The sequence below is a fragment of the Lonchura striata genome, chromosome W (assembly GCF_050655825.1).
Source record: "Lonchura striata isolate lonStrDom1 chromosome W, ASM5065582v1, whole genome shotgun sequence".
Classification (NCBI taxonomy): domain Eukaryota; kingdom Metazoa; phylum Chordata; class Aves; order Passeriformes; family Estrildidae; genus Lonchura; species Lonchura striata.
In genome coordinates, this window is record NC_140743.1 from 43,071,834 (window position 1) to 43,084,705 (window position 12,872).

Here is a 12,872-nt window from a genome sequence, read left to right on the forward strand (position 1 = left end):
TCCCAAAGGTTAGACTGTGCCAAGGGAAACTGCTCAGCTGTGAGGATAAAGTGTTTTCCAAGCATTCTGAGGCTTTGATGTCTTGGCTTGGATGGTGGTAGGAATCATTTTTGGCTGTATTTCTGCTTTCTGAGTTAAGCGATGTTTCACACAGGTTTTCATGGAATGGTTTGGGTTGTGGGGTATTTGAAGGATCATCCCGTTCCCCCCCCCTGCCATGGTCAGGAACACCTTCTACTTGTCCAGGTTGCTGTGAGTCCCATCCAGCCTGGCCTGGAACGATCCCAGGGATGGGGCAGCCACAGCCCCTCTGGGCACCGTTCTGCTCTGAAAGAGCCAGATTAGCAAATCACCTTAGGATCAATCCATAAGTTATATCCGTGCCTTGGAGCAATCTGACCTGTGGTCTGGGTGCTTTTGTCCCGGCTGGAATGTCCCCTTGCAGGGCTGGCCCCAAGCTCTCCCCTGTCACATCCTCCCAAGGGCAGGAATTCACTAAAAGCCTGTTGCTTTCCAGGGAAATGCACACTTTGCCAGGCATCCTGCCAGGGAAAACCCTGCGGGGTAACACGGAGCCTTCGCAAGTGCCAGAGAGGCACTCGGGGTCTGCTGGCTTTGGCAACCCCCTCCAAAAGTTAACTGGGATAATTCCTTCCCTGGCTTACTCCTTTTTCATGGAACACCTGGACAGGAGCTTGGAAGTTACATTAAATGTGGTTTTCCAAGGAAAGGCCAATGGGGACATCACCTTGTGCAAGAGACTTTATTTAGTTCCACGTTTTAATTGGTACAGTGACGGTGAGGGATGGGAAAGGAAAATACACTGCTTGGGATTGGAAACTCCTGCTATTCTCTTCCCAAAAAATCAGGGAGCACAGGAAAGAAGGAGGAACCCCTTCCACACGTTACCCAGAAAAATATGTGGCTGCCCTGTCCCTGGGAGTGTTCAAGGCTGGGTTGGACAGGGCTTGGAGCAATCTGGGAGAGTGGAAGGTGTCCCTGCCCATGGCAGGGAGCAGAATAGGTGACCCTTAAAGCCCCTTCCAACCCAAACCAGCCCTGTGATTCCATGTTTCTGCATTTTGGGGAATTTTGGGATGATGTGCACGTCGAAATTTTATTTTTTGCAGTTGCTGGGCACTTATCACCTTATTGCTTTTTGCTTTTATCTTGTCACAGCAAGTAAAAGCCTTGAATTAAGGAGAATTACTGTGTCTAGGGGATTTTTCAGGCTGCGTTTAAAATACAGTAAAAGACCAAACTATAAATCCTTGGGAAGACGCTCTGGGCTCTGGGCCTGGGCCTCCGTGGGGTGATATGTATTCAGCACATACAGATAATTTGTTAACAAGGCCTTTTGCCCACTTTGGACAGATGCACTTACTGTTTTCAATCTTCATGGTTAATTATTCGATTTGGGGTTGCTGCTGGAACACCCTGACTCCTAATCACCGCTCTTTGTTGGGAGTCCATTATATTGGAACTGCCGGAGTGCTCCCGGTGACCTTGAACTGACATTATAAGCTGGTTCTAATCTTTTCACTCTATATTTCTAACGCCGCTTTCCTTTGTGCCTGCCTTTGTGCGGCTCCCGTTTAGCATCACAATGGGGCTGCCCCTGAGCCCGGCGGCCGACTCGGCGCGCTCCGCTCGCCACGCGCTGTCGCTCATCGCCACCGCCCGCCCGCCCGCCTTCATCACCACCATCGCCAAGGAGGTGAGCGGGGCCGCGGGCACCTCCGGGGCTGCGGGCACCTCCGGGGCTGCGGGCACCTCCGGGGCTGTTCCCACCTCCGGGGCCGCGGGCACCTCCGGGGCCGCGGGCACCTCCGGGGCCGCGGGCACCTCCGGGGCTGCGGGCAGCTCCGGGGCTGCGGACACCTCCGGGGCCGCGGGCACCTCCGGGGCCGCGGGCACCTCCGGGGCTGCGGGCACCTCCGGGGCTGCGGACACCTCCGGGGCCGCGGGCACCTCCGGGGCTGCGGACACCTCCGGGGCTGCGGGCACCTCCGGGGCTGCGGGCACCTCCGGGGCTGCGGACACCTCCGGGGCCGTTCCCACCTCCGGGGCCGCGGGCACCTCCGGGGCTGTTCCCACCTCCGGGGCTGCGGGCACCTCCGGGGCTGCGGGCACCTCCGGGGCCGCGGGCACCTCCGGGGCTGTTCCCACCTCCGGGGCCGCGGGCACCTCCGGGGCTGCGGGCACCTCCGGGGCTGCGGGCACCTCCGGGGCCGCGGGCACCTCCGGGGCTGTTCCCACCTCCGGGGCTGCGGGCACCTCCGGGGCTGTTCCCACCTCCGGGGCTGTTCCCACCTCCGGGGCTGCGGGCACCTCCGGGGCTGCGGGCACCTCCGGGGCCGCGGGCACCTCCGGGGCTGTTCCCACCTCCCACCCCAGCCCCGGAGCTGAGCTGAGCAGGGCCCTGGAGGTGCTGCTGCATTCAAGGGCAGCCTGGCTGGCCCCGGGGCTGTTCCTGTTGGGTGCTGCCCCGTGTCCCTGCTCCCACAGGTGCACCGGCACACGGCGCTGGCGGCCAACACGCAGTCGCAGCAGAACATCCACACCAGCACGCTGGCCCGCGCCAAGGGCGAGATCCTGCGCGTCATCGAGATCCTCATCGACAAGATGCCCTCCGACGTCGTGGACCTGCTGGTGGAGGTGAGGCCCTCTGTCCTGCCGTGAATCTGACTCCACTCGAGGAGTTCTTCCCTGTGGACTTTGGGAGTGGAGAGGATTTGCCTCATATCAAGTTCATTTCTTAGGCTTTAAATTGCATTAGATAAATCGTGCTGCTGGGGAAAATCTCCCGGGCAAAAGAAGGTCGAAGCCAGGGTGGACACAGCTTGGAACAACCTCATCTGCTGGGAAGTGTCCCTGCCCATGGCAAAGCTTGCAATGGGATGACCTTCAGAACCTTAATTGTAGAGTATAAAACACAGATTGTCAGCTGATGGTAATTTTTGTTTCCAAGGTGATGGACATCATCATGTACTGCCTGGAAGGATCTTTAGTTAAGAAAAAGGGTCTTCAGGAATGTTTTCCAGCCATCTGCAGGTGAGCTCTTCCCCTGGGAATACTGTGAAGTAAATGATGGGATCACCAGCAGGATAGATTTCCTAATTAAGAGTGAAACAGTCTTTTAGGTGACACAAAAAAGAGTAAAAGGTGATTTATAAAAGGGGAGCATATCTAGTGTCTTTACATGTGGATAAATATCCCAGTCATCCTCTTAAACTGGTCCAACCAATAAATTCTAATAATCACCTGTCGGCCATTGCATTTTAATTTAATAACCTATTAAAATATTGAATAGTTTCACGGAAAGAACAATTATCCTCTTGCCAGGTTGGATACTGATGGAGATGATCTTCCTCCTTCCTGATGCTTTAAGTGGCTTTCCTTAAAACATAAAGGGAAGGATGAATGGGAATGAGTGCCCAATCTCCCAATTCCTGTGTGCATTTATAGCCATCCAGTATTTTAAAATTCTCTGCAGTTGCTGCTCGTATTTCCTGGTTACAGCCAGTGTAAAAATGATCCAGCACCCAGCTGGAGAGATTCCAGGTGGAAGCAGTGGTCAACACCCACAGTTAATCCCTGTGCTGTCCCAGTTCCTCCTGCTGTACTGGGATTGTGCCCAGGTGTGGCCAAAGCCTTGGATCAAGGGAGTGGGAAGAGCACAGAGGAAGGACAGTCAGCACCTCGGGGAGGATACACCCTGCCCGATGCAAATGCAGCTGAGCTGCATTTTCCCTTTTCCCTGCACAAAAACTGGGGATTTTCTTCCTTCTCTTTCATTCTTTATTGGTTTTCTCCCATGTTTCATCCTGCTTTTCTTCCCAGCTGCTGTCCTGCAGTGCAGGACGTGTCTCGTACCTGCGTGTGAGCAGTTGCTATGGCACTGGGAATCCCCAGGAACCAGGAGACAAGTCTGAAAGAGGGGTTGTTTGAAGCCCTAAATATGCTCAGCAATATGGTTTTGAGACTGATTCCAGGTATTTCTGGCAGATTTTGGTAGAGGAAAACGTAGCTGCAAAATTCCAACCTAATTGGGAATGCAGCTGGCACTTAGACAGGTCTGCTCTCCCTGTGATAAGGCACAGTGATATCCCCAAGGATTTGAATTTCCAGTAAGGATTTAGTGTCTCTTGGGGTTCAAAGTGTTGAAGTTCCTTGGATTTTGCAGCTGCTGGAATTCCACACGGTCACACTGGGTGTTCAGGACCACTGCAGGGTGTTACTGGAGGAGAAAGTGTGTGGTGGCAAGATGAGTTTGCTTACTTCTCCTTCCACTTCCCTTCCTTTCTGTTTGACTTTCACAGGGAATGCCCTCAGTCACGCAGGGTGTTGGATGGGCACTTAGCCATCTGATTTCCACTTTATTTACTGAGGTGTTCCAGCACAGGGAGGATACACTGTGGCCATCAGGCACTCGGTGGTTATCCCACAGACTATTCCCAAGTAAATAAATCCCATGGATCGATCTGGTCAGTAACACAGCAACCACCAGCCTCACCTGGTTTCCCTTGTGCTGCCCCAGGTTCTACATGGTGAGCTACTACGAGCGCAGCCACCGCATCGCCGTGGGAGCACGTCACGGCTCCGTGGCGCTCTACGACATCCGCACGGGCAAGTGCCAGGTGAGACACCCACGGGGCAGTGCCAGGTGGGACACGCACGGGGCAGTGCCAGGTGAGACACGCACGGGGCAGTGCCAGGTGGGACACGCACGGGGCAGTGCCAGGTGAGACACCCACGGGGCAGTGCCAGGTGAGACACCCACGGGGCAGTGCCAGGTGGGACACGCACGGGGCAGTGCCAGGTGAGACACCCACGGGGCAGTGCCAGGTGGGACACCCACGGGGCAGTGCCAGGTGAGACAGAGGGGCTGGGCACTGCAGGTAGCACAGCCCAGGCACCCACAGCTTAGTGTGGGACTGGGGGATCATGGTTCCTGCTGGTTCCCGCTCACCAGGGGCCTCCAGATTTATGGGGAAACCTCAGGCTTGTTTCCTGGGCTGAAAGTCTGGGGCTTATTTCCTCAAAAATTCTGAATTGTGTATTCTGTGCTGGGGAATATTCACAGTTCCTGACTTTTCTTAATGATCTTCCACATTAACCATGGAAAACTGAGCTGGGGGTGACCAAAGGGACTCCCAGGATGATTAGGACATTCCTTCTCAGGTTTAATTATTATTCATGAGATACAGAAATTTTCCACGTAAATTACTATGGGGCAGCACCATCTACTGGATACAGACTCCTGCCAAGTCTAGTTTCATACGTAATTTCTCACAACTGCAGATTTTTCTGGCTGCTCAAAAACATGGAGTAACTTGAGGATGGTGCAGCTGAAAAAGTGGGTTCATTGGAGAAAAGCTCAGGTTTTTAATTTCCTTTCCTGTGAGGAGTTTTGGGGATCCTGAAAAAGCATTTTGGGTTGGTTTGTTTGTTTTCCCCCTTCCAGGTAATTTAAATTTTTTTAAGAAAAAAGCTTCCTACCCGCTCCTGACAAACTGCCGGGGGCAGCTCCTGCCTCAGAAGGCAGCTCGTCCTCAGCGAGGGCTTTTCCCTCTCAGAGCCAGCTGGGAGATAGGTTTGTCCCCGTGCCAGGAGATCCGTGCCCTGCCCTCAGGTTCTGTCTTTCCATACTCCCCTCCATATCCCCCCTCACACATTCCTGCTCCATATTCCCCTTCCATATTCCTCCTCACGCATTGCCCCTCTGTGTTCCCCCTCACACATTCTCCCTCCATATTCTCCTTCCATACTCCCCTCCATATCCCCCCTCACTCATTCCTGCTCCATATTCCCCTTCCATATTCCTCCTCACACATTGCCCCTCCATATTCCCCCTCACACATTCTCCCTCCATATTCCCCTTCCATATTCCTCCTCACACATTGCCCCTCTGTGTTCCCCCTCACACATTCTCCCTCCATATTCCCCTTCCATATTCCCCTTCTATATTCCTCCTCACGCATTGCCCCTCCGTGTTCCCCCTCACACATTCTCCCTCCATATTCCCCTTCCATATTCCCCTTCCATATTCTTCCTCACACATTGCGCCTCCGTGTTCCCCCTCACACATTCTCCCTCCATATTCCCCCTCACTCATTCCTGCTCCATATTCCCCTTCCATATTCCTCCTCACGCATTGCCCCTCTGTGTTCCCCCTCACACATTCTCCCTCCATATTCCCCCTCACTCATTCCTGCTCGCTCCATATTCCCCTTCCATATTCCTCCTCACGCATTGCCCCTCTGTGTTCCCCCTCACACATTCTCCCTCCATATTCCCCCTCACTCATTCCTGCTCGCTCCATATTCCCCTTCCATATTCCTCCTCACGCATTGCCCCTCTGTGTTCCCCCTCACACATTCTCCCTCCATATTCTCCTTCCATACTCCCCTCCATATTCCCCCTCACACATTCTCCCTCCATATTCCCCTTCCATATTCCTCCTCACACATTGCCCCTCCATGTTCCCCCTCACACATTCTCCCTCCATATTCCCCTTCCATACTCCCCTCCATATTCCCCCTCGCTCATTCTCCCTCCATATTCCCCTTCCATATTCCTCCTCACGCATTGCCCCTCCGTGTTCCCCCTCACACATTCTCCCTCCATATTCCCCTTCCATATTCCTCCTCACGCATTGCCCCTCCATGTTCCCCCTCACACATTCTCCCTCCATATTCCCCCTCACACATTGCCCCTCCGTGTTCCCCCTCACACATTCTCCCTCCATATTCCCCCTCGCTCATTCCCGCTCTGTGTTCCCCCTCACCCATTCCCCCCCAGAGATAACAGGAATTCCATCCCGAAGCTCAGGATTCCTCACGAACTAGCTGAACTCCATGATAATTTTGGCAATAGCTGTCATATTTGCTGTGGGATCCGTGCGGTGCTTTCCCGGCTGGACAGGTGGGAGCTCGGGGCTCTGTGCCAGGGTTTCCCAGGTGGAGGGAGATGTGAGAGCCCTCCACAGCTGGGAAGTGCCACGTGCCCCACAGGGTTCATGTGTAGGGGAGGCAAGGTTAAACCTGAGCAGCTTCCCAAAAAGCAGGGCAGCTTCCACCAGCACCTTCCCCGGCGCCCCGAGCTGCAGCACAAACCGATGATGACTATTGATCCCTTCCTTCCCTCCTTCCCGGCTTTTCCCTGGCTCTGGCTCAGTCCTGCTCCGGGCCGGGCTCCATCTTGATCAGGGGCCGAGATGAGATCTGGGATTTGATAAAGATAATTGATGCTGCACGGGGAATTGGAAGCCAGTTCTGAGAGCAGCAGCTCCTCCTGGAAATGTGCCCTTTGTTTGCCCAGCCTGAAACCCCCCCAGCCAAGCACACAGTGGCATTTTTTAGCCCAAAAGAAACCCCTTGGATTCATAATTACAACTCTAATTAATCTATAACAATATTAAAAGGATTAGGCAACAGGATTAAGGTATCGTTGAGCACAAGCTCTGTTTGCCTTATTAAACACTAAAATAATATTAAATTTCAACCAAAACATTGATATTTTGCATAAGATTCCTAATTATTAACACACGGCTAAAAATCCTGCACTTAAAGGTGCGGTAACACAGGAAAATACTGATGGTATAAATGCTATTTTATATCAAGTTAAACACTAAAATCAGACTGGAGAGATTGCAGGTAACTGAATTTTAGGATACCTGATAGTTGATTTTGGGACAATGGGAAAATACCCATATTTTTCCAGGTAAATTCTTGCTGAGTACCCGAGCCTGACCCAAAATCCTCCAATTAATTCCTCATACATGTTCTTTAATTATCTTCTTTTCCTTTACGACCATGTTTCGGTCTATAAGGAGAGATACTGAAATATTCCATTTTTATTGATTAAATCTCGGGATTCATCATAAATATTTAGAGCTGCATTTCAGAAATACATGTAATTTTTGTACCTAAAACCTGGGTCATTTGCACCAGAAGATTAAAGAGAAACATAAGTTATTTTGGGTTTTTTTCAAAGCAAAAACTACTTTTAAGCCTGGGCTGGAATCAATAATGTTTGGTCCTGGCTCCTTCCAGAATTAAAATCCCAGCAATCCGAGCATTAATTGGATTGTGCAGGACTGATTTTATTTCAGTCCTGGATGCCTTGGCAAAGTTTGATTTATGTGGAAGGCAGAAAAGGATTTAATATTCCATTTGGAATGAATCGTGGCTTGGCTTAATTAATTACAGAGTAAAAGATGCTGTGCTTTAAAGGTGTTTATCCTGCAATCCACACTGCAACGCCAGGGAAACCCGCTCACTGGGAAGCACATCCCAAAATTCCAGAGAAAAGGGAATTCCTGAGCGTAACCTCAACTACCTCAAGGGCCTTTTGTAAACATGGCAGTAACAGAGGAAGGGCTTTTCATTAATTCATTTATTAAATCAGATGATGAAAGGTGCTGAAACGGGTGCGGGTTAATAGAGCTTTCCATTGCACTGCTTCCAAAATCAGGATTTCTTTTGGGCCTGTGGGAGCAGTCCTCCTTTCCCTTATCCCTGGCTGTCCTCAGTGTCCCTGGGCTCCCTGGGTGCTTTGTGTCCTGCAGAGCCCGGGGCTGGCACGGTCCCCAGCTGGAACTGCTGCTCTCCAGACAACAAAGGGGTCAGGAATTAGTGGGTGTCTTCAGGGGGCATCACTGCGTTTATTCACATCAAACTGCTCCAGCGTGGGGGGGGTTTTACATCACCTTCCCTGGAAACAGTGCAGCTCAGGGCAGACTTTCCCAAGCACTGCCCTTGGAATCGGGCTGCTGGAATACTGGGGGGTGTGGGCGGGGGTGCAGGGGGCTCCCAGGAGCGTCCCCTTCCCCTTCAAGCCTGGGCAGAGGGGAGCTGGGAGCAGCTGCATCCTCTGGGACAGGATGGGGACGTGTCCAAAGTGGGATTTTCCCGGAGTGTCGCTGTGTGTTCCACAGCTGGGCAGCTGCTCGGGGGGGGGAACTTGCAGTATCTGGTGCAGCAGCAGCGATCTGCCTTTGCTTCACTTCCTCCTGGAAAACACAGGCTAAGACCACAAAAATCCTGGCTGCAAAGGATTAGCATCAATTAGAGAGCACTTCCTTTAAATAACAAAGCAGCCAGATTCCCTGAAGGATTTGTACTTCTTGGAACCTATTCCAGGAGTAAAAAGAGCAACAAGTGTGCTGCTCCTATTGATTCCTACCTTTGTCTCACCAAAACATGTTTTATTGACAAGTATTCTGTGCTTGTTAAGTGCTAGAGTGGGATGGGGCTAAACGTGGGATCAGCTAATTAACTTTGGGGATCCCATTAAAGAGAGAGATTTGGGGCTCACTCACCTTTGCCACCAGGAATAAATTAATACCTTAATGAGTTCTTAATACATCAGGCTCATTCCAGGTGCACACACTGAGCAGGGATTTAATAGCCCGGGGATGGGCACGGCAGCCCTGCTAATGGGCTTTGCCAGTGCTGATCCAGCAGGGAGTGGCGTGGTCCAGGAGAGGATCAGGTGGCATCTTGGGTTTTGGATGCATTCTGGGGTGGGACAGGAGCTCCCTGGGGAGCATTTCCGTGGGGGACTCTAGCTCCGGGGTGTCCCACGTGGCTGTTCTGTGCCCTGTTCCAGACCATCCATGGCCACAAAGGACCCATCACTGCCGTGGCGTTCGCCCCCGACGGCCGCTACCTGGCCACGTACTCCAACGCCGACAGCCACCTGTGCTTCTGGCAGGTGAGCACCTTCCCAGCCCTCCCGTGGGCTTCTGTCTGCAGCTCGCACACTGAGTGGCTCCAGCTCCAGTGGGAAAACCCCAGGGCGGGGAAGGGCACAGCTGGACTGGCTCGGAGCAGCCTGGCCTGGTGGAAGGTGACCCTGCTCGTGGCAATCCCTTCCGAGCCAAACATCCCCCGTGTAGTTCTCAGATGTGACCTCGTGCGCTGGTGATTTTTCCCTTCCGTGTCTTGTTTGGCACGATTATTAATGCAGGAAAATCAGGAGCATTAGTCATCCTAAAAGGGTTATTACTCAAGATGATTTAAATTGTGAAAATGTCAGCGGGGCTCGCACGCTGCCAGCCCCAGGTGCCGTGATTTACACCCCTGACACTGCTCTGCTCCCGGGGAGAGCCGGGACGAGGGTCTGCTCGGGTTCAGGACATGGCAGCAGCAGTGAAACACCCCGGGCTTGCCAGGGGACAGAAATCCCAGACTTGCCCTGAGTCTGGGGGGATGGAGAGCGATGGCCCCAGGGGCTGGCTTGCGCCCAGCCTGTGTTCCCAAGAGTGGAACCCAGCAGATCCCTGGAAGCGTCCAAGGCCAGGTTAGACAGGGCTTGGAGAACCTCGTGGGGGTGGATGGGTGGGGCTGGCTGAGCTCTGAGGTCCCTTCCCACCCAGACCTCCCCCTGATCTTCGGCGCGGCCTCCGCCGCGTCCGAGCCCCGCTCCCGGCGGGACGCGGGAGCCGCTCAGCCGGGCTGTCCCCACAGATGAACACCTCTCTCCTGGGGAGCATCGGCATGCTCAACTCGGCGCCCCAGCTACGCTGCGTCAAGACCTACCAGGTGCCGCCGGTGCAGCCGGCGTCGCCCGGCTCCCACAACGCGCTCCGGCTGGCCCGGCTCATCTGGACCTCCAACCGCAACATCATCCTCATGGCCCACGACGGCAAGGAGCACCGCTTCATGGTCTAGGTGAGCGGGCGCCGGGCAGCGCCGCGGGGAGCCCGGGAGGCTCCTGTGGCTCTCGGGGGCTCAGCCCGTCCTCGCTGCCCGGCTGGTGGCACCCACAGCTTTTCCGTGCCTCCAGGAGGGAAGGGGGCCCGGGGGCCGCTCCGTGCGTGCCCGGCACAGCGGCATCAGGAGCAGCCGGGCCCGAATCCGCGCTGGATGTCACCCCACCCCTTTCTCCCTCGGGAGCCTCCCAGAATGTCAGTGTTTACCGAAAAGGTGTTTACATGGACCGCTCCTGGTGACTGTGGAATGCTGGTGGGTGCTGCCCCCGGAGCCTGCCTGGGAATGGGGCTGGAATTTGGGGCTGCGGCCTGTGTGCTGATCCCAAGGGGTGAAGGCTCCTTCCTGAGGGGATTGGAAGTGCTGCTGTGCCCAGGCCGGAAGGAAAAATGATGGTCCACGTGTAAATAAATAATTTAAAAATCCTGTTAAATGGCAGACTTGGAAAAAAGCAGTATTTATGTAGAAAGGTGGTTTTTGCCACCGGTGCAGGTATTTATTTAAATAAAGGACAAAGGGGGCCATTTTGAATGGAAAAAATATCAAAATTATGGAAGAAAAAAAAGAATTATTGACTGGATGTACTGAAATATTTCCTTTAGTAGGAATATTCCTGTGTGACACTCGCTGTGACTGTGTTTCCTTCTTACATATCTGATTCTGTGGAATGTTTTGTGTGAAATTTTCTGGTTTCTGCTCATGGGAAGGAAAAAAAATCTCTCAAATACTTTCATTTCAATATCTCTGTGAAGCTTTTCCTTAGCTGCAGAGCTTGGACCTGAGGCTGCCACTACGTGCTAAGCTACAAATGGTACTTGGAGTCCAAGAGTGAGGAATTAAATTTTTCTCATGGCTCCAAAAGAGAAGAGAAGTGTGTTTTATTGCGCTGTGGGTTACCTGTGTAGTGCCCAGGTGGGGTTTGCAGCCCAGGAGGCCCCACAGCTGTGTGCTGCTCCAACTGAGCTCCAAGCAGGAGGCTCAGACCCGAGGAGCGCTGAAGCTGTGGGGAGGTGGGTCTGTGCCAGGGGCTGTTCCCCATCCTTGGCGCCGCGTGGCCTCGTCCCTCTTGGTGGGGAGGTGTCACCGGGATGACAGGCGGTGATGCAGTCACCGTGTGATGGTTCCCGCGTCCGCTTCTCCGCACACGCGCTCCCTGCCCTCCGTGGATTGACATTCCTGGTGTAAACATGCTTGTGGAATAAAAGCGGACTGGAACACGTGTTGGTTTGCGTGGGTGTCAGTGATCTGCTGCTGATGGTGCTTCGCCCACTCATCAGGAATCTGCCACTCTAAAGAGTGCCCATTTCCTTTGGAATGAGAGCAGTCCTGGAGTGGTTTGGGCCGGAGGGATATGAAGGGTCCCTCTGAGCTCTCCCTGTGCAGGGGAGCGCCCCCGGCTCTGCCAGGCTGGCTCCCGAGCAGAGGCATTAACTGCAGTGAACAATAAAGGGCTGTGCTGCAGTGCCTCTGGGCTGGGATCTGGGCTCCCCGCTGCTCTGAGGGCATGGCAGCCACCGGCCTGCAGAGGAAGCCCCTGTGCCGTGGGATGCTCCGGAGCGGGTCAGGCGTTACCCGCTCGGGTGTCCCACACAAACCCCTCGGTTCCCTGCAGGCTGGGGGCAGTGCCAGGTGGGATGCAGGGAGGGAAGGGGCAGCGGCAGGGCCTGCAGGAGCCTCTCTGTCCTTCATCTGCTCTAAGTGGAGGGTGTGTTGTGACAAGGCCGGGATGCTCCGGCAGCATGGGGAGGGAAGCAGAGTCACCTTTAACACCTGGCACCTCAGGGTGGGTCTGGGCAAAGGAACCTCCACCCAGCCGAGCACCAGAAGTCCCGGAGAGTTCCAAGCCGGGGTGTGCTGCTGCTGCTGCCCCAGGCTGGAGACACAGAAGGGGAGCTCCCTGCTGGCTGCCATCTCCTCCAGGGGAATGAGAGCCCGGGGGAGCCCAGGGTGCACCTGGGGCCGCTTGTCCTGCTGCCTTCGCCCCGGCTGTGTTTCCATGCACGGAGCCACGGCTGGTCCCTGGCTGCAGCCTGGGCTCGAGGCCCTTCTGCTCCTCCACCGGCAGCTGAGCAGGCTGCAAGAGAGGCTTTGCTTCTGCCCAGCCTGTTCCCAGCTTCTAGAAAACTTCACCAGCATTAATACTTTTGTCTGAAC

The 12,872-nt window shown here is 54.1% G+C and overlaps 1 protein-coding gene across 5 annotated transcripts in view; it reads left to right on the forward strand.

Moving 5' to 3' along the window:
* Positions 1 to 11,938, forward strand: part of LOC110478603 (WD repeat-containing protein 7) — a 41,289-nt gene extending 29,351 nt beyond the window's left edge. For 2 of the 5 annotated variants that reach the window (XM_085571348.1, XM_085571351.1), the window contains 7 exons: positions 1,600 to 1,717; positions 2,509 to 2,658; positions 2,972 to 3,054; positions 4,541 to 4,640; positions 9,616 to 9,720; positions 10,476 to 10,679; positions 10,795 to 11,938. In XM_085571348.1, coding sequence (XP_085427474.1) covers positions 1,600 to 1,717; positions 2,509 to 2,658; positions 2,972 to 3,054; positions 4,541 to 4,640; positions 9,616 to 9,720; positions 10,476 to 10,679 — 760 coding nt within the window. In that variant the 3' untranslated portion in view covers positions 10,795 to 11,938. Of the gene's footprint in view, positions 1 to 1,599; positions 1,718 to 2,508; positions 2,659 to 2,971; positions 3,055 to 4,540; positions 4,641 to 9,615; positions 9,721 to 10,475 lie in introns of all 5 variants that reach the window. The other 3 variants (XM_085571349.1, XM_085571352.1, XM_085571350.1) reach the window with 2 other exon arrangements.
* The last annotated feature ends 934 nt before the right edge of the window (positions 11,939 to 12,872 follow it).